This window comes from Coenobita brevimanus, chromosome 104 (assembly GCF_032717465.1).
Source record: "Coenobita brevimanus isolate Jiangsu-jjx chromosome 104, ASM3271746v2, whole genome shotgun sequence".
Taxonomy (NCBI): Eukaryota; Metazoa; Arthropoda; class Malacostraca; order Decapoda; family Coenobitidae; genus Coenobita; species Coenobita brevimanus.
This window is the reverse complement of record NC_137057.1, coordinates 48618231-48639664: the sequence shown is the minus strand read 5'-3', so window position 1 is coordinate 48639664 and position 21434 is coordinate 48618231. Positions and strand designations below refer to the sequence as shown.

At 40.9% G+C, this 21434-nt stretch overlaps 1 protein-coding gene across 1 annotated transcript in view; it reads left to right on the top strand.

Moving 5' to 3' along the window:
• The first annotated feature begins 1426 nt into the window (after nucleotides 1-1426).
• LOC145416108 (organic cation transporter protein-like) overlaps nucleotides 1427-21434 on the top strand; it is a 33807-nt gene continuing 13799 nt past the window's right edge. Inside the window, exons 1-12 of the mRNA XM_080285200.1 lie at nucleotides 1427-1575; nucleotides 3518-3761; nucleotides 7210-7313; nucleotides 8401-8555; nucleotides 9376-9544; nucleotides 9690-9828; nucleotides 10277-10386; nucleotides 11363-11484; nucleotides 11864-11971; nucleotides 12851-13035; nucleotides 13404-13540; nucleotides 13922-14092. Of these exons, the coding sequence (XP_080141326.1) occupies nucleotides 1427-1575; nucleotides 3518-3761; nucleotides 7210-7313; nucleotides 8401-8555; nucleotides 9376-9544; nucleotides 9690-9828; nucleotides 10277-10386; nucleotides 11363-11484; nucleotides 11864-11971; nucleotides 12851-13035; nucleotides 13404-13540; nucleotides 13922-14092 (1793 nt within the window). The remainder of the gene's footprint in view (nucleotides 1576-3517; nucleotides 3762-7209; nucleotides 7314-8400; nucleotides 8556-9375; nucleotides 9545-9689; nucleotides 9829-10276; nucleotides 10387-11362; nucleotides 11485-11863; nucleotides 11972-12850; nucleotides 13036-13403; nucleotides 13541-13921; nucleotides 14093-21434) is intronic.

The window sequence follows — 21434 nt, the reverse complement described above, 5'->3', positions numbered from 1 at the left end:
GATATTATAGAACTAATTTCTTACTACCGTATAGTCCTTTCGCCTCAGCTTGGCCAAGATTTTTGTCTTGTCACATCTTATTTCACAGCTCAGTGGCAGAATAAGACAATAGTGGTGCCATACATCCATTTTGTTGCATTTCATGACTAGCATCATATTCTAGTGTTAATCTCATGTCACAATTCTATCCTCTCTTCAACTTACACCTCCACACTCATATTCATCTCCATCCCATTCCTACATTTCATCCTCAGTCTCCCCCTCCTCCTTCCAACTCATTCACATACACTCTTTTAGTCAGGTTTTCATTCTTCATTCCCTCCACATGGCCAAACCATCTCAAAGTACTTCTGATGTTTCCTGGCACATCCACAGCAACACCACAATACTCCTACATTTCCTCATTTGTCTGTCTGCCTCCAGGTACTCCACTTGCTGCCCTCAAGTAATGCATTTCCGTTGCTCTCACTCTTGGCTTGTGTTCATCCAACAGGGTCCAAGCTTCACTTCCGTATGTTAGAGCTTGGATCATGGTACTGTCATGTGGTTACTTTTTTTTACTTCTCTACTCTCTTCCTTATTCTTTATCACTGCCTTCAGTGAACCAGCAAGCATTCTTCTCTGCTGTTCCTTTCATCTAATTCATCCTCCTAACTTCCATCCTTGGTCATCACACTACCCGAATAATTGAAGGCACTCATATTCCCCATCTCCTAACCATGCAGCCTCACTCTGCTCTCCATAACTTCACTTCTTTTAAAGACCCAAACTTTCCTTTTTCACCAAGCCTTGCAGTGCCCATTCATCTTTACGTAACAGCACAGTATCATCAGCAAACAACAGTACAGTATATACAAATTGTTGTTGTTGAGTAACTTGAGCCTGTCTGACCTAGCAGACCCATCAACTACAGTCAAGCAGCCACCCCTGCACAGTCGTGTTGTTTAGTGAACCGTAGGCAGCACCTTACCAGAGAGAGGTGCAGGGAAAAATGTGAAGGTTGGTTTCCAGGATGCAGAATTTGTGACTCCACTAATTAACAGAGGCACCATAGTAGGTTCCATGTCACCCCATTAGTTGGGTAGCCTTTATGGTTACCACCCTGCATTGTTTTCCAGTTTACAGGGAACCATTAGGCTTGTCGATCAGTGTATGGCCACTTGAAGTGGAAAGAAGAGTGATAAAATCTGAGAGAAGGGTGGGAGAAATAGGAGGAGAGAAGGGCTGACTCAGAAGAAGAATGATATATGTAGGTGAAGGAAGAAGCAGGCAGCACTTCATCAAGTGAGTGGATGATGGTTGCCTCATCTCATCACCAGTACAGACAGTTGTAATATGTAATCTTGTCAATTTACATCTTCAGATAACACAGGCCGTGGTGTATTGCATGTAGTTCCCATGTGGTGAGGTGCGGAAGGCCTTCAAGATGGCAGTGGATATTGACGCAGTGTTCCGCAGCATCGGGGAGTTTGGACGCTACCAGAAGTTCATTTATTTCCTCCTCTGCCTCCCGGGTATCCTCACTGCGTTGAGTAACATGGCATTTGTCTTCATTGCTGCCACGCCACAGTACAGGTAAGGAACATGTCTCTCTATCTAGCAGTTTGTATATACAGTACAGTATATATAGTATGGATGAATCTTTTTTTATTTGTCTATCTGTAACTGTCTGTCTGTGTGACTGTATCTATCTGCCCATCAATCTGTCCATCAGTTAATCTGTATATATCTATGCATCAGCTGTCAGTTGATTTATCCATCAGTCTATCTGTCACCAGATTCAATAATCCTGTAAGGCTTTGGTTTCATTGCTTCCACCCCAATGTGCAAGTCAGGGGCATTAACCTGGCTGTGTAAAGAAATGGAGGAACCACAGCAGTTCTTTCACATAACTTGGTCCAGATTTTCATCCTTTTGTTGGTTATTTCTTAAATATCAGTGGCAGAAAAAGACAGTTCTGTGTGTGTACATCCTTTCCACAGCATTTCATTATACTTGTATCATATTTTATTGATTTACTGTTACAGCTCAGTAATCCAAATGGAGAGATGACAGTTTTAGGCCAAGTTAGTGTGAAAAGAGTTTAGTGAATTTACAGTATAGACAGAGCTTGTTTAAAATTGGTTCATTATTTAACACTTTAATTCATAGCCAGCCATATTCTGTGTATTCCATTAAGGATGCTTATTCCATGGCAAACTGTACGAGAAGGATGAAATGATTTAGTTCCCTAGTCATAGAATACGCTTAAGAATTGAACTAGTCTTGCATACACAGTGTTATAATTACAAACAAACCTCTGATAAGCTCAGAAGTCAGAGTGGAAATGCTGCAAGTACTGTGAATTTTTCCCCTTTTCATCATCATCATCATCCATACCTCCTCCCATCCAAGTATGGGGTGAGGTAGGGTCCAGAGAGCAAGAAAAAACCTGATAGAAGGATAAAATAACCAAAGTCTGCAGTTGAAGGGACCCCACACTCATTCACGCTCCATTCAGGTCCCCTTAATCCCAACAGCATCTCACTTGTATGCCATTTAGAAGTCCATACACAGATGCATTCATGTGGTGGCAAGTGTTATTTAAACCTTTGCTTCATTTATTTCCTGTGATACATTATTAAGGTGTTTGACAGGTAGGAGGAAGTATTAAGTTGCGGATGAATTAATGTGCTTGCATCACCTATTGCTTGTGATTCATTGTAGTCGTGTATCCTCAGTCTATCAATATTTTTTCTTGCTCTTTGGACCTTACCTCACTCCATCCATAGGTGAGAAAAGAGGTATGGATGATGATGATGATGATGATGATGATAATGTGACCAGTAGGACTGCTGAGCCTTAGGAAATGGACTGTCACATGTATGGCCAGAGTTATATGCATATACAGTGAATATAAGAAGTAAAACCTTACTTGGAAGTTTTCTGTACTTACTCTTGGTAGAATGACACAAAGTATTAAAGATGGTGACTTATAACAAGGGGTTAATGAATTTAGTCCTTTTCTCAGATGTTTGATAATGAGATGGTGATGATGACAGTGATAAAGATGGTAATGCTAGTGATGATAATTGCATCATTTGTAAAGGCTCCAACATGCTTACGTGCATTGGAAAAAGTACGGTGGGGGAACTTGTGCCAGGCCTCCCCTCTGGCCTGCCACTAGGTAGTGAGGGCAAAGTTTTCTGGCTGCATGTCCTTGCTGGTATCAGCCCCTGTGATGTAGTGGGGTACATTGTGTGGTATATACAGTAATGCACATGTAGGGTAGTGCATGAAATAGTTGGAGAAAAGTGTTTGGGAGAGTGTGCTGGCATATTCTGTGTTAGTATCACACTGAAAAGGTCAGCAAAGGAGGATGGTCAGGATATTCTGATGCTAGTGAAACAGGAGCTCCTGCTCTCCCTTTCACCATCCTCCTTGGGAGTTCAGTCCTGATTGGCTGGTGCTACAGCCTGCCCACTGATGATAATACTACTGATGATATGATGGTAATTATTTAGTCATCTGCTTTCAGGTGTTTGGTGCCCAGGTGTGACCAAAACTTCAGCTACCCCACTTATAATGTCGACTTCACAAATTTCACCATCCCCACCGACCCCAAGACTGGGAAGCTCAACCAATGTTTACGTTACCAACGCCTAGAAAACCATACCAGTGACTCCTGCACCCCAGAGGACTACAGTACCAACGAAACTGTGGAGTGTCCGGAGGGGAAGGTGTTTGATAAGACCGTTTACCAGTCAACAATTGTATCTGAGGTGGGTGTTGGAGCAAACCGGATTACATCAAAACATATATAATAATGCCATGCTTCCCCTTAAGGGATCCCCATACTAAGGTTGACCATGGTATAGCTGATATTTTGTATGGTTTGAGAGCTACACTATGTGCCAGAACCTGGTAATTATTTCCCAACAGCAGCTGAAAGCAGCTGGGAAGTAAGCAGCATAAAATCACTCAAGGTCAGCAAGAATGAAATGTAAAGTGACTCAGCTATACCAGCTCCTCTCCCACCCCAGAGTCCACAGTACTGAGACTGTGGGGTGTCCAGAGTGTCAGGTGTTTGATATGATTGTTTATGTGTTGACAGTTGTATCTGAGGTGGGTGTCTGTATTGCTGCTCAAGGATACTTGCTGTAAACTGCATAAAATCTTTAGGAGTTTACATTTTAGCATGAATCCTGAGAGATGCTACCATGAAAGTGTAGTGTCACTGGGCACTTGGTAACCAGCCACACAGTCGTCACTCTTTGGCAGGAACATACAACTCAAGTAAATAAAGACTATACTCAAGCTAAGACTTATACATTGTTACAGATATTATTTTTATGTCATAGAATGATGAAGGAAGGGTTATGGTGAACAGTGGGGATATTAAAGACACATGGAGAGAGCATTACAGCCGATTGTTGAATGAGGAGCTTGACTGGAACAGGGAAGGTTTGGAGCCAGCTAAGGGATCTTTGTATGCAGTATATGTTTGGAGTGTAATGTTATATGGTAGTGAAACCTGGGCAGTAAAGGAAGAGGGTATTCGCAGGTTCACGTGCAGAAATGGCAGTGATTAGGTGGATGTGCAATGCGTCCTTGAGTGCAAGGCCTGGAAGTGCAGGGTTTACGATGGAAGAGTTGAGAGGTAGGATGGGGTTGGAGTGTATTGGTGTTGTGATGAGGAGTAGTAGATTAAGACGGTTTGGGCATGTGGAGAGGATGGGGGATGACAATTGGGTGCAGAAAGTGAGAAGTGTTAATGTTGGGGTAGGGTAGTGAGAGGTAGACGGAAAAGCACCTGGGACGAGGCCACTGAGTGTGACCTCAGGGTTAAGGGACTAAAAAGGGAAGCTGCCAAATATCGAGCATCATGGAGAGCTTCCATCAGGTGACCAAGGCCAATACATGCAAGCATGTTGAGCCATCAAAAACGAAAACGATAGAATTAAGTTGTCACATTGATTTTGGCCTTTGGTCTAGCTGCCAGTTCATAGAAAACATGAGCTGTGCCATGGCCAAACTCAATACAGGGATTGTGCAAGTGGAAGCATGGCATAATTTTTATATCTTGACCAAGTTTGCATTTTATGTGTATTGTGGCCTGAAAATGGGAAGAGGAATGGAGATGTGATTATTGATAAATTTGAGTGGAGTACAGAGAGTGGGTGGGATATGAAATACTGTGACTCATGAAAGGTGTGGAGTAAGGAATTCTGTGGACAGCAACATACTAACACTAAAGCAATAATAAATAAAAAATACAATGGTGATGAGAATTTTTGATAGTGTATAAGATTCTTTGGTAGGTTAAGGCTCCTCCTTTAAACTTGAGTAGTTGTTGGACTGAGTCTGTCTGAGAGGTAGTCCAGAAGCTTATATGCAGGGAAGGTGTGCCAGGGAGGTGGTGCCAGGATTTGGGGGCTTGAATGGTGAGTGAATAAAAGCCTGGCCCATTGCATCTGGTAATTGCTGGTTAGTTCTTTTATCATGTATTTCTTGCAGCATGGACCCTACTTCACCCCATCCGTAGGTGGGGAAAGAGGTTTGGGTGATAATGAGGATGATAATTGATAGAGAGTGTAAGGAGTGCTGGTATGTACCAAGCTGTGAGTGCTCTTCATGGTGGTGGAAACATTAATAGAAGTGGTATTGGCAGTGGTAGTGATAGTAGTAGTGGCATTAATAGTAGTAGACATGGTAGTGGTGTCGGTAGTAGTAGTAGGTAGTGGTAGTGATAGTAGTAGTGTCATTGATAGTAATAGTCATGGTAGTGGTGTCAGTCGTAGTAGTAGCAGTGGTAGCGGAGATGGTAATGGTGGTAGTGGTGATTCTGAATTCTCACCACATGCCATGCAGCAAACTTGAGAACCGCTAATTTCACTGCATCTGCATACAGTCATATGTTTGGAGTCTAATTATTCCAAGGTGGCTGGTGTAGTGGCATTTTCTGTTATGTTGCTATGTTGTGGAATAATTTCACTCTGGATGTTTGTTGTTATTAACCATCGCCATTATTGCCATCATCATCATCATCATCATCCAGGATATTCATTATCACATTACCATCATCATCATCATCATCATCATCATCATCATCATCATCCAGTATATTCATTATCACATTACCATCATCATCATCATCATCATCATCATCATCATCATCATCATCATCCAGTACATTCATTATCACATTACCATCATCATCATCATCATCCAGTATATTCATTATCACATTACCATCATCATCATCATCATCATCATCATCCAGGATATTCATTATCACATTACCATCATCATCATCATCATCATCCAGGATATTCATTATCACATTACCATCATCATCATCATCATCATCATCATCATCATCATCACCACACTCAAATATAGGATGAGAAAAATAAATGTGATATGTAAAGCTCGAGCACCTTCATTTTAAGATGTAAATTTTCAAGTGTCATTAATCTTCTCTCTCTCTCTCTCTCTCTCTCTCTCTTCACCTAATCACAGGAAGAAAATTGGTGTGAGTTAAAGGGATGGCAGCGTGATGACAGAGGAGAAGGTGGCTCTGAAGCGATATGTTTGTGTCCCCCCCCTCTTCCGATGTGTGTGTTTGACCATTGACAGATTATGTTCCATTGCTTTACACAGGGTGATCTGTAAATAGTTCTTCAGTAGAGTCTCAGCTGGAAGTTTTGTATGTGCTGCAGCAATGGCTCAGTCTACTGGTGTGGATGTGGTAGTGGGAGTAGGAAATAAATAAGGATACGGGCCTACAGGGTAACTTTTGGTAATGTTGATGGAGCCATCTCCTCAACACACAAGGGATCACCCAGCAATGTGAAAGAGGGATATTATACATGTAGCACCCTGTATGTAGCTAATATACCCTGGAGTATCAGTGTCACTGGTGCTGGAGAGGGAGGCCTTTGTGTGGTGGCACTGTTACGAGTATAGTCGAGCTGCTCCATTGACCAGTTATACAGTTGTCCCCCAGCTCCTTCCATATCCCCTGAATGGAGGATAGTGGGCTGCAGGGCAGGATCAGCTGCAGCCTGCAGACCTTTGGGTTCATACAATATTAAGTTGAACCAAGGGCTGCAACAACTACTATTGTGGCCAGTGTCATATGAATCACAACAGGGTTTGTATGGATGAAGAAGACCTAAAATGATGACAGCCCGTAGAATAATTCAATAATTTTTCACACATTTCCAGTATAATCTGACGTGCAGCGATATGTGGGAGGGGCAGGTGGTTCAGTCCATTTACTTTGGCGGCGTCTTGGTTGGTTCCATCCTCTTTGGTCTGGTGGCAGATCTGTGAGTATGTCTCGGTTTTGCTACTGTATGATAGGGTAAGGGAGGGTGTGGTAGATTGGGTCTGGGTAGTGTAGAATAAGGTAGGGTGGGGTAGGTTAGGGTAAAGGTTTGTTTCATTTACAAAGGCCCCAACATGCTTCATTCCGTTGGCCTTGGTTACCAAATGGCTGCTTTCTGTGCTGCTTGATCTCTGGCGGCCTCCCTGTTCAGTCCCTTTATCCTTGAGGTCACACTATGCCCTTGTCCCAGGTCTTTTTTGTTCTGCCTTGCAACCCCATCCCCAGCGTTAACACATCTCACTTTCTGCACCCAGTTGTCATCCCCCATCTGCTACACATGCCCAAACCATCTCCATCTACCTCATCATGGCACCATTACTCTCCAGTCCCGTCCTTCCTTTCAACTCTTCCATTGTAAACCTGGCCCCCCCAGGCCTCGCATTCAAGGACACACTACACATCCGCCAAATCATTGTCATTTGTGTATGGGTACATTTGAGCTTACAGGTATCCTCTTCCTTAACTACTCCAGTCTCACTGCCTTAACAGCATTACACTCCTAACACATGCTGCATACAAAGATCCCGTAGCATAGAGAGAGCCTTCTCAATGTCAGGAGAGGCAACAGCTCACTGAACTTCTTCCATCTGCTTCTCACTCTAGCCAGAGAACTAGCTTCAGCCCCACCTCCTGCACATAACATGTCTCCCAAGTAATAAAACTCTTCCACACGCTCAAGAGGCCAGCATGTTCAATCGTTTCACACCTGACAATCACCACTTGCTGTCCCTTAGTATTTTATCAACAGAAAGATTCCAGTCTTTTGCTAGGCTTGGTTAGGTTCAATTAATTTAGAGTTGCAGATTGGTAAGTATGCTAAGTTTTTACTAGGTTTGGGTAAGATAGGACAGTTTATTAGGTTGAATATCATTTTCTTTTAGTAGATTGTGGTAGAGTAGATATTTCTTGCTTACATGCTGCCTTCACAAACAGAAATATTGCATTGGTTGTGACCCTCTGCACTGGTGTTAATTGCTGGACCACCACTATAGCAATCCAGACTCATAAATTTCTCTCTCCTGCTGCAGAGTTGGCCGCAAGGTGACGATAATTATTGGTGCGCTTGGCATGGCAGCAACGGGAACCATAACATCGCTGGTATCATCCTTCACTACGTTCAATGTGATGAGGTTCTTTAACGCGGCCTTTGCTACAGGCACATTCCAGGCTGCCTTCGTGCTGGGTTAGTGAGAGAAAGGGAGAGAGAGAATGTGTGTGTGCGTGTGTGTTTTATACAAACATTTCTAATGTTTTTCAGGTTGCTGCAGCAGTGGTAAAAAATGTTGTAATTATTACTGAAGATTGTATTTGTAATTATGTTATCAACTTATCCTCTGTTTTAATACACCAGTCAGAATCAGTGCAGTTGTAGAAATGGATTTGCTAGGTGCAAGCATGGATAAGATGTGTGGGGTCTTGAACATATACTTCTGTGCCCTGGGGGAGGTGGAGATTAAGGTGTCTGACTACAAATGGATAAGTAGAGAGATACTGTAGATATATAAAGCACACAGATTAGTCACTCCAGAACTGCCATAAACAAAGGTGAACCTCATTTTACAATCAACCATTATATGATCAGTTGCCTATATGAGGTAAACATTTTATCTTGTCACTGCAATTGCTTTGAAGCACCATATTTCAGTATATGATTTGCTGATTTTACTTATACAGTCACTACGATCCCTAAGTTTTATATACGATTGATTGTCATCCGATCAGTTTTCCATGAACGTAACCTGATCATTTAGAGAAGTTGATATGTACGTCTGTGCCCTGGTGAAGGTAAAGAGGAAGGCGTCTGGCTATGGATAAATAAGTAGATAGACAGATACTGTAAATAGATAGAGCCTACTAGTTAGCTACTCCAAAACTGCTTCTAATTACAGTAGGATGGAGGTTGTTGGTCCAAGCAAGTGTGTGAAGAGATGTAATAATTTTTAATAACTTCTAACTGCCCTATCCTCTTGTAATTCAGTCATAATCACTTCTAACCATCACAGGAGTGGAGATGGTTGGTCCAAGCAAGCGTGTGATGTGTGGGGTGATAAACGAGTTTTTCTATGCCCTGGGTGAGGTGTTGCTGGGGCTGGTGGCGTGGGGGCTCCGGGAGTGGCGCATGATTCAGATGGTCATATCCGTTCCCGCCTCAGCCTTCGTATTTTACTGGTGGTGTGTATTTTATGCTGTTTTGTGTTTTGTACTGTTACTTGCTCCTGAAGTCTACCTCACTCTATCCATGTACTTGAAAAACAGTTAGGATAATGATGATGCCAGTTAATGCCAACCAAAGTTCTGTATGTATTTGCTTTCACAGGTTTATCCCAGAGTCTCCCAGATGGCTGCAGTCACGTGGTAAACACCAGAAAGTCACTACTGTCCTTGAAAAGATTGCCCACAAAAATGGCAAGCCCATCACTGCCGACATGCTTAACAGGGTGAGGTGTCCTCATACTGTCTGAGTTTGTATGTGAAAGATAAAATTTAAGAGAATGCAAAGAAGAACACCCTGAAATTTTGTTTATAGAATGGATGCAACAATTTCTGCTTGATACAGACCCATTTCGTCATTAAAAACGTTTGTAGTCTTACAGTATGGCCAGTTGTTGTATGGAGGTGTGTGGATATAATATTTTTGAGCAAGTGAACATTTGTTAGACAAAAATAATGTGACAGTGAATGTAGTGGGCAGTGTAAAGTTGTGTAGTTTGAAATGTTATAATCAAATGAAGGTAATGGAAAATGAGAGGCTGGCAAGGATATGTGTGGGGAATGGTTGAAAGGAGAACTAGTAGGCCATGAATGAGATGGAGAGGACAAGACAGGGGAAGGGAGATGTGAATTAATGATGATGATTACAAACACGAAACATTGTGATCTACATTGTGTGTCTTTATTCTTCAGTTCCAGGAAGAGAGACCAACAACATCGGCAAGAACAAAGCCGGTGAGCATACTAGACGTCCTACTGACACCATTGCTGTGTATTAGAATGTTTGCCATGTTTTTCATATGGTGAGTTGCTTGAAAGTGTTAAAGAGAAATACTTTGAGATGGTTTGGCCATGTGGAGAGGGAGAATGAAAGACTGGCTAAAAGAGTGTACAATATATGAGTGAGCTGAGGGAGGAGAGGAGGAGGGGGAGACCAAGGATGAGATGGAGGGATGGAGTGGAAAGATGAATGAAAGAGGGGGTGTGAGTTGGAGGGAAGGCAGCTAAATTGCAGTGGACCAGGCAGTTTACCTAGAGCCAGACACCTTAATCCAGTAAGGGGTGGCCACAAACAAATAGTCTCCATGTCGCCCTGCCCCATACCATTTGGCTGCACTCCTTTCAGCTCATACCTCCTCACATAAATGTCTCCATTTTATCCCTCCAGCTCGTCCTTGGTCTTCCCCTGCACCTAACTCACTCTCTTAGCTAATCTTTCATTCTCCATCCACTCCACATGGGGTACAGAAGAATATTAGCAAGTGATGTTTGAAGAGGAAGACATGTTTGGTGTGATAGAGAAGATTGGAACAGTACATTGGAGAAAACAAGGAAGAGGAAGAAGAATAGCTGAGGGAGTGTGTGAAACATGTGAGAATCAATTAGCCCGGTGTTGGAGACGATGATGATGATGATGATGGTCAACTTTTTATTAATCAGTCAGTACTTGTAACAGTGTTTCCCTTCAGGATTGTCATCACTCTCATCTATTAATGGTGTGAGCTTAAATTTGGCTGAGACGAGAAATACTGGGGATGTTACTTCATGATCCAGTATTAACTCTGTACTGATACTCTTGCTGCTATATTGCTCTGTCTGTCTGCCATTATGTCTATCAGTCAGTATTAGTTAGTTAGTTTAGGCAGTCATATGATCTGCTGGTTATTTTGCCTATCTACAGTCTATCTATCAGTGTATGTTCAGTATATATCAGTCAGGTAAGTCATCAGTTAGTTAAAATGTGTATGATATACCTGTCTATCTATCCTTGTCCCACAGGATCGTCATCACTCTCTTGTACTATGGTCTGAGCCTAAACCTGGCTGAGCTAAGCAGTGCTGGGAACGCCTCCTCTCGCCCCTACATTAACTTCATCTTGGCTGCCTTGGTTGAGTTTCCAGGTATGCCTCTACACATATATGGTTCTCATTTACTGTTTATTTATTTTATGTATTGATGTATTTACTGATATATCTATTTATTTATGTAATCTTTTCCATTCTATTTTACTGGTCCTTCTTTTTTATATTTCTCCAGTTTTCATTCCTCTTTCTTATAACTGTATGATCAGGGAAGATGATGATGGAGTACTGTATGACCATTTTTTTTTTTTTTTTTTTTTTTTTTTTTTTTTAAATGTTAAGCACATAGGGATAAAGGATTGCATGAATGAATAGGATGATAATGGATGGGTGGAAGAGATACCATAAAATTTACTAAATGGGGAAGAGTTAGGATATATATGTAAACAAAATTCATAATACTGATACTGCATTTCAGGGTACACTCTGGCGTGGGTGGGTATGATGTGGTGGGGGCGTAGAAATTCTCTGGCATTCTCCATGATCGTCGGGGGCATTGCTTGTGTTGCTGCTGGCTTCACTGCAGGTATCAGTCCTGGACATTTGTGTGCGCATCAGCATGTTCACTAGAAAAATGTTGTGCTGATGAGAGACCTACATGTGGTGGCAGTGTGCAGTCAGAGTGGAGCAGCTGCTGTATCCACCTGGGAGCCAAACCTCCTCATATTTCCCGGCACCTCACTATGGGCTGACCCTGGTGTGGCGTAGTCATCCAAATGGGAGCGCTGGATCCTTGTGTGGTGTGTGTACTGTAATGTGGCTGTAGGACAACCCCACAGCAGTTGCTTACTTGTGGTTGACAGGTTTGCTTGGCCGGACAACTAGGGTTAACTAGCAACAACTAGGAGAAAGCCTTTTTTATTTTATTCTTGCTGTTCCCAGATGGATTTTATTCTGCTTTGAAGAGCACCTTAGTTGTGAAGGTGCTAGTGAAGGCTAAATGTAACTCATCCAGTTCAGTCCATAAAGTCCATCTTGGTGTGAATAAAACCAGCACTGTTCATATAAAATGCTGTATGGTAATTTAAGGTATTATATTTCAGAGTAGTAAGTTAAATAAATCTGTGTAGATAAGTGCAGGTAGTCAGAGATAGACAAACTGATAATAAGATATATATACCATTTTGTATTATATTTCGAAGTACTTGCGTTGATCCCTGCACTACTGGGTAATTGCAGCATCACATGTGGGTTTGCCATAATCTTTGTCTACATGCCTGAGATGTTCAGCTTAGGAAACCCATCTCACACTGGAGGGATTAATGAATGCAGTGTTTAGCCCTCCAGTTTGAACACCACTCCTGAGTTAAGTGTAATTCTTTTGGAGGTAACAAGAACAAACCTAAATATACATCACTAGATTGATAGGGTTACCAGTGTCTCACCTTAACAAGTTGTATTTCAGAGTACTCAGTAAATCTTGTGTTGATCCCTGCACTACTGGGCAAGTGCTGCATCGCGTGTGGGTTTGCCATCATCTTTGTGTTCACGTCTGAGATGTTCCCCACTAGTGCCCGAGGCACCGTGCTGGGCCTCAGCTCCACGTGGGCACGTGTTGGTGGCATGTTGGCGCCCTTCTCTGAGGACCTGGTGGGTAGTTAGGGTAGTTAGTGTTCATGTTTGTGGGTCAGTCTCTTTTGTGATTGACCATTATATAATTGTTAGCTCATGAGAGTTTGACATTATAGTGTCCTTCTTTGGTGTGCAATTGCCATTTTCACATATGCAAGTTCTGTGATCTCTCTTGAAGCACTGTTATTTGATACACAGACACCAGTTTAGCTTATAGGATCCATATGTGTGATATTTGTCTGATCGTTATCCAGTTGGTTTTCCATGAACATAACCTGGTCAGATAGTGAGGTTGAACTTTAGTTGCTACTCAGGTACTTCTCTCATATACTCACAGGGCTAGGATGATAATAGATATAATTCTTCTCATTCTTATTTTTGTTCAGGGTGCCATATATGGGCCACTGCCAATGCTGGTGTTTGGGGTGTTGTCACTGGTGGCCGGGGCACTCAATATAATCATGCCAGAGACTCTTGGAACCAACCTCCCTGACACTATCCAGGAGGCTGTTAATCTTGGCAGGTCAGTGGGCAGAGTCAGAAAGTTAGAAGACAACTATTTTTTTAGGAAAGACAAGGATAGGCCAGCATACAGTTGCCTCATGTTGGTTGTTCATGCTGTCAGATTAATTATATTTATTATGGAATTGATTGCTGGTTAATGTGAATATATTTTTGCAGGAAGGACTAGCCTAAGTGCATGCTTGTATGAGTAGACGTGTGTGTGCGTGTGTGTGTTTGTTTATTTGATGAGGGGGTCAGTTTGCACCCAGTGATGGCATTACGTAGTTAAAATACCAGGTACATCCAGCTGTCTCTTGGGGATTCAGACTCTTCCACACAAGGGTCTGTAACACTTATACTGTTGCTCACTAAGATTTCTAACACTGCCCTCTTACCCCAGGCATGTTTCAAGCAATAATGACGAGCATCGGCACTTGCTGGAGGACAACAGGGATGAGAGCTATGGCAGTGAGGAGAGTCAGTTCGGGCAGGACGATCATGGTGAAGGTACTAGACATCGCCAGCCCCTTTTATCCAACTCCGATGATATCCAAGACCTGCAGCAGGATACGTGAGGAAAGTATGTAATGCCCTGTACTTCCCCCCTCATTACTCGCACTCTGTATGTACTTCACCCTCATTACTCATGCTCTATATTCACTTCCCCGTCAATACTCACACTCTATATGCACTTCCCACTCATTACTTACATTCTCTGTGCACTGTACTTTCCCTACATGACTCACACTCCTTATGCTTTCCACTTCCCCCTCAATCTTTCTGCATTTACATAATCTCAGCTACAATTTGGGAGGAAAGTACACATCACTCCCTCCCTCCATGCTTTCCATTGCCCTCTTCCACTACCATCTGATTTCTCCTCCCTTCTCCCTCTTTCTTATCCCTACCTCCCTTTTTCCCTCCTTCTCTCTCTTTTCCCCTCTGCCCCCCCCATCCCCCTTCCCATCTTGCTGGTCTACCCTCCCTTTCACACATATCATATCAAACTATATGCTAATTTATGTGCCTTAATGTTGATATTAGTCTTGATATTGTAGAAAGTGTTAGTCATTAGTAATTGGTAATAACTAACACTCACAGTCTCCTCTTCTCATCCATAGTGGAATAAAATAATCTGGTGTTTGATAAAGTCCTGTCTTCCAGTGTATAAAGTTATATGTGAAGAAGGACTGTATAATATTTTTGCTCTTTTGTCAGATATAAGACTCGTACCAAATGGATTAGTGGAGAATTGTTAGACCAGTCAGTATGAGAGGCCTTTTCTAAGTTAATTATTAGTAAGTAAAAAGAATAAAGTAAAATGTAATGTTATTTTGTGTATGAGTGATGTCACAGTTCTTGTAATAGTAAAGGTGTATGTGTTTTGAATGCTAGCGAATTTTTCAGAAGAACGGGCGCCTTTGAGACACAAGATCAACATATTATTGTTATTATTATTACAGTATTAATATTATTACTATACTATTATTATTATTATGCTACTATTATTATTATTATTATTATTATTATTATTATTACTATCATTATTATTGGTGTTGTTGCTTTTGAAGTTGTTGTATGTACATTACAACGTACAGTACTGTCAAGTTACTGTAGTACGGTGTAGTACCTTGTATTGGTAATTGATCATCTGTTCATATTTGTGTCCTTTAAAAAAAACTTTGCCTTCAGGTATGCATTGAATGTGTGAGGACAAGTGATATCAGCATCCCCATATTGCATGACAAAATATTTGGGAAGATGGAGGGTTTTAGAATTTGGATTTTGTGGATTTGAGAGTTTGTATCGTACTGAATTGATAAATCTGTTTGGCCACTTAACCCTCTGAAGTGAAGGGATTATCATAATAATTCTTGTATTGTATGTCCCAGAAGTGCTACATGGTGGAGTATAAACAGAATAATGTTTTATTGATGATATATACTTTATAAACAAAAGATGATAACTGTAATGAGCAAATGTTGTCCAACATATTCCTGCCAGCATTATTTAGATGTCAGAGTATCCTTCATATCGTATCATATAATTTATAAAGGCTCCAGCATGCTTGCATGCATCGGCCTTGATCACCTGATGGTGGCCCTCCATCCTGCCATATCTCAAGCAGCCTCACTGTTCAAGTTCCTTATCCCTAAGGTCTCATTCTTTGACCTCATCCGAGGACTTTTATGGTGTTTGGATAATTTTTGATGAGAGTCTGATGTCCACCCATTACACTGTGCTGGACATAATGATTTCGCAGGGTTGCAGTTGCTAATTAACCTCGTAAAACCCGGAAGATGTCCTACTTGATGCAATTTTGCATCTGCCAGAGGATTTATTTCAGCTTAAGAAAGGCTGCCACCATGGCCACCTCTGTGAATAATGTAGTTTGTTTGATTAAAAGTCCAGCATTCTTGTTTTTGTCCTTCTTTGCTGGAGGTTGGGAGGACAGTATTGTGTAGCCCTTTTGATACAAGATAAGTGAGGGAACTGAACATGCGAGAGATGGTGTCATGGCACTGAGGTCAATAATGTCAGTGGTCAGCACAGCTCAGCACCCTCCCACTCATCTGTCATCAGCATCTCGGAATGCAGTCAGCAGAATTTTGGGATCATCCATTACACAACCCTACATACTGCACATGTGTAGACATGGCTTCATTTGTGCAGTATAAACATAAAAATAAGAGTAGTAATAGGCCTTTTGTATTTATGGGGTTTGTGAAGGCTGTATCTAACCCTCCAGTCTGAAAAGGTCTGGAGATGGCAATAATGTGGTGGAAAAGACATACCTGGGCTCAAAGGGTTGATATGTTTAAAATAGTACTCTCAGTTGTGTACTGGAATTTGAATAGCTAGTATGAATGTGTCCAAGTACATATCATTAGATTATTTGGTAATGTGGATGAAGATTTTCTGATCCTGTTATCTGCACATGTTTTGGGATACCACAGTTTTAAGACAATAGATTATGTCCCTCTACAATTTTATAATAGAATTTTTCTATAAATGATTTTGTATTTTTGATGTATGTGTGTATGCCTCATATTATATGTACTGTATATACCATGTATGTACAGTAGAGTATTAAGGGCATATTATTTAAATATGCAACAACACAAGGTCCTTCCATGAACTGTAATAGATTTAATGATGTTTTTGTACATTGCACTGGCAGTCCTTATTGCAGACAGAATGTGTTGCAAAATACAATACATTTTTCCAGTCAGTAGGTACATGTGTAATTAGCTCCTTTCGTAAGTGCTATGGGGGTTGGTATGTTTGGGGTGTTATGGCACTTTTGTCTTTGTTTATATCTCACATCTACTGTGTTGGAACATCCCCATTTTAGTCATCAGATAACAGTACACATAAGTAAACAAATACTGTATTCTGGTGCCACATAAGACCCTAAACACACTAACCATTGTAGTAAAGCGGAGGTGAGTGTAGATGGTTTCCTTGGTTTCAAGGGAACATTTAACATTCCACTAAATACAGTTGCTGGAAAGTAGCACTACACAAAATGAGTGGATGGTGGGTGCCCCCACCTACCACTTAGCAACCAAAAAGAGTATACAACAGATGATTTGTAATGAGGACGTAATGAACTGGTTTTTCGTATGTCTTTAGGTACCTTGAGGTGTGTTTGTGTGAGAAAATTTGTAAAGGCATAACTGTGCAGTTTGCGTGTAATCCCCCGCTAGAATATTAAAGCATCCTGTGATTGATGAATGGATAGATAAAACAACAATGTTGCATCCACTCTCAGCTCCCCCCTCACTCCCATATTGTACTTACCCACAGTTGCAGTTACACCTTCACTACAGGGATGGTTTTCCACAATGGTCTTTAGGTAAATCACAGTATGTTTGTGTGATATTATAAAGACACTATAGTGCAATCCATTTGCATCCACTCTGATTTCCTACCTCATTCCAATATTGTACTTACCCACACCTGCACTACACCCCGACTACAACAGCTTCCTAACACCTTGACCTTCTGACGAAAATCGGGCATTATCTAGAATAAGATACAAAGGATTTCCATCTGATGGTATAAAAAGTGGATCCATCAACACTTCTGTCTGGAGTGATTAGGCTGTCTGTTTTATTCATGCTACTGACAGTGTTTTATTCAGCACATGATAGACCTCCCATAGTGAAGTGATTAATCCACTCTGTATGAAAAGTTACCCCAAGTTGACTTAAAATAATTGTGTAATATCAAGACAAGTTATGGAAAATTTTAAGGTACAGGAAGGATATACATAGGGTGGCCTGTAAATAGCACTTCATAAAAAATACACAACAGAATCTTATGTGTTGTGGGAATGACTGTTGGCCAGTGTGGGTATGGTTGTGGCAGGTGAGAATAGGAGGTGAGTAAATGATGCAAGGTAATTATTGATAGACTAAACTGTCCCCCCAGCACCAAAAATTACCTGGTGGAGTGGAAGTGGAGTGTTAAAAACAGGCCAGCATATATATAAATGACAGTTAATAATAACATGAGGTGGGTAAAGCAACTCTTGTGTGCAGCTCACACCCACTGGCCACTGCAGGTCTGAAAGATGTATGGCTGTCACACCATTAAGATGTTTTTCCTTTGAGATCTACACATCCTTACCCAGTGCAGTGCAGGCGGTAATGAAAACAATGGAGGTAATTCACTGGCCCAATATCATTAGTCTTTCATTTATACAACCATGGTGGCTGGGATAGCTTAGATTTTCTACCATCTGCTCTGCAATAAGTCGGGGTGTGTATATATGAAAGGATAAACATCTTAGTGGTGTGATGGCCAAAGACTGACAGTGGCTGAAGTGGGTTTGAGCCCTGCCTGATGTCATTATAAGAAAAGGTAAATAAATTCTGTTTGTGCTTCTTTGCTAGGAGAGGTGTGTCATAGAGTGAATACATTTATCCAGCAACAGCAGGAATATAATACAGAAGACTTTATTGTGGTGAAGGGTTCTAGTATTGACCATTTATTTATGTGTGTGGTGTTTAGTATCACTCAGGGTCCAGCAGTACTGTATATATTTTTGTAATGTTTTGCAATATTATCATGTCAAATTTTTATCTCTTCACTCTTGGTGTCATATAGATGTGATGTTTGCGTCTATTCACCCTGCTGCTTTATGCATATTATGAAGCTTGCATCTCTTCACCCTACTGTTTTATACATAAGTTTGTATCTGTTCTCCCTTTTATACATGTAAAGTTTGCATCTGGTTTATCTGTTTTGTATATTTAAAGTGTGCCTCTTTTACTGGTATCTCTGTTTTATACATGTAAAGTTTGCATATGTTTTATACATGTGGTATTTGCATCTGTTACTAGTAGTCCTGTTTTATACATGTAAAGTTTGCATCAGTTCTCTGTTTTATACACGTGAAGTTTGCATCAGTTCTCTGTTTTATACACGTAAAGTTTGCATCAGTTCTCTGTTTTATACATGTAAAGTTTGCATCAGTTCTCTGTTTTATACATGTAAAGTTTTGCATCAGTTCTCTGTTTTATACACGTAAAGTTTGCATCAGTTCTCTGTTTTATACACACAAAGTTTGCATCTAGCTTTATCTGTTTTATGTATTTAAAGTGTGCATCTGTTACTGGTATCTCTCTTTTATACATGTAAAGTTTGCATTTGTTCTCTTTTACACATGTAAAGTTTGCATCTGGCTGATCTTTTTTTTATATATAAAGTTTGCATCTGTTACTAGTATCTCTTTTTTTTTTTTATACATGTGAAGTTTGCCAATGTTTTCTGTTTTATACATGTGAAGTTTGCCATCCATCCATCCCTCATCCAATTCTATGTCGTCCTATGAGGAGTGTAGGAGTGCTTGACTAGGCAAATTGGTCTTGACATTTACGATGAGAGTAATCAGTCTCACTCATCCCGGAGTGGCATTACGTGAGCAATAAACCCCAACCACCTGTTGGATATAAACCTGCACAGGCTCAATCTGATTGGAGCACATTTATTACTCACTAAACCACCAGATGCCATAATTTACTTATATGGTTACCATCTAGCATAGTAAATGGTTTCCTGGTGTACAGGAAACCATTTGGCTTGTCTCTCAGTGTAGAGTCACCCACAGGCAGAAGGAAGAGAATGAATCAAAGAAAGACAGAAGAGGGAGTGTAAAGTCACCCGTAGACAGAAGGAAGAGGGAAGAATGAAGTAAAGAGAGATAGAAGAGGAAGGAAGGAAGAGAGGCAAGGGCTGACACCTAAAGCAGCACTACAAAGTGTGAGTGGATGGTGAGTATCCCCACCTACTATCACAAACTCACCCCCCCCTCTTGCCCATGTACAGTGAGCAACAGTAGTCGTGTCGCGGTTTTGTCCGAAGATTAAATGTAACTCGTGAAACATTATGAACCGTCTGTATGACAGACGGCGGAATGTACCAGACGCTTAGCCCGTTACTTATGTTTTCACCAAATTTCACGACATGATTCTTGTTGCTTACCGTACCTCTCCACCCCTTCCTTTGACCCCTGTCAAGCTCACAGCAAATTACAGAAAGACTAAGTCAAAGTTCCACTGCTACCCTTAAAGCTGATTTGGCAGCTTCCCAAATTTGCATCTACAGTATTCCATCAAAGGTTTGAATTTGTTAAGTTTTATCTGTTCTCCCTGTTATTTTGTACATATAAAAAATTCTTCCATGCAACTGATCCTGAAAATTTGGGAAGTTGCCAAATCATTATAGGTAGCAGTGGAACTCTGACTTAGTTTTTCTGTAAATTGCTCTGAGCTTAATAGGGGCCAAAGGTAGGGGTGGAGAGGTATATGGGTGAAGGGTGTGTGAGTTGTAGAGTGAGCAGTTTGATGGTGGAGGACAGAATGACATGGAGGTGATTTATTTGTGGTCACCCCTTTGTGGACCAAAGTGCCTTGTTATAGATAGATGAATAGATTGAAGGTAGATAAATTACTTATAATTGGAAAATCAAAACAAAATAGAAAAAGGCAATATATAGTGAGGGCTTCCTGTACTTTTTTTTAAGAACTTGTATTGAAAGTCATATTCTAAGTGGCTCTATATTTCTTAACACCTTTTCTTAAGTGGTTCATTCTGCACAGTACATCTCGGTATCCCATTGTATATTACTGTTTCATCATCATCTGGACCTCGTTTCCCACTTTAGAGCAGAGTGAGGATACTGTTTCATACTTGGTCAATAATTGAAATAGTATATACAACATAGCGGTGAATGGTAAGGTGTAATAAGTAACATAAAACACTAAGGAAAAGGTGTTACAAAGCCTCCTGTGCTACCTATAATTGCATCTCTTCTGTTTTATACATTTATGCTTGGATCTCACCAAGCACTCTCTTGTGGTCAGTTTTTATTTAACTTGGCCCTACCATACTCTGTTTTTCTTAATAACCAAAGTAAATCAGATACATCCAAGTTGATCCTAACTTAAAAACCTATCTGAACCTAACCTGCTTTAATCTGACTTAACCTTACCAGACCCAGCACTAACAGAATCTAACATAGGTGATTCTAACTTAACCTATAGGAACCTAACGTATCTCAGCCTAACATAACCTAACAACTTAACTAAACCTAGCTGATACTAACTTACTCTCTCCTAATAGAGTCTATATTACTGTTTACCCATCCATACATAGCCTAATCAAATTCAGATGAATCTGACTGAACCTAACCAGTCCTAGTTGAAGCTAATCATTCCTAAGTTAACCTGCCCTAACCTATGTAACCCTAACCCACCTCAACCCAACCCCATTAACCCAGTCCAACCAAGCCTTGCCAAACAGAAATGCCTTACTTCATGTCAGTTATTAAGCTCTCAGAAACTGTATAGCTTTAAAGTGTTATCCAAGAAACTGAATGTGTATTGCCTCAGTTAATTCCATAA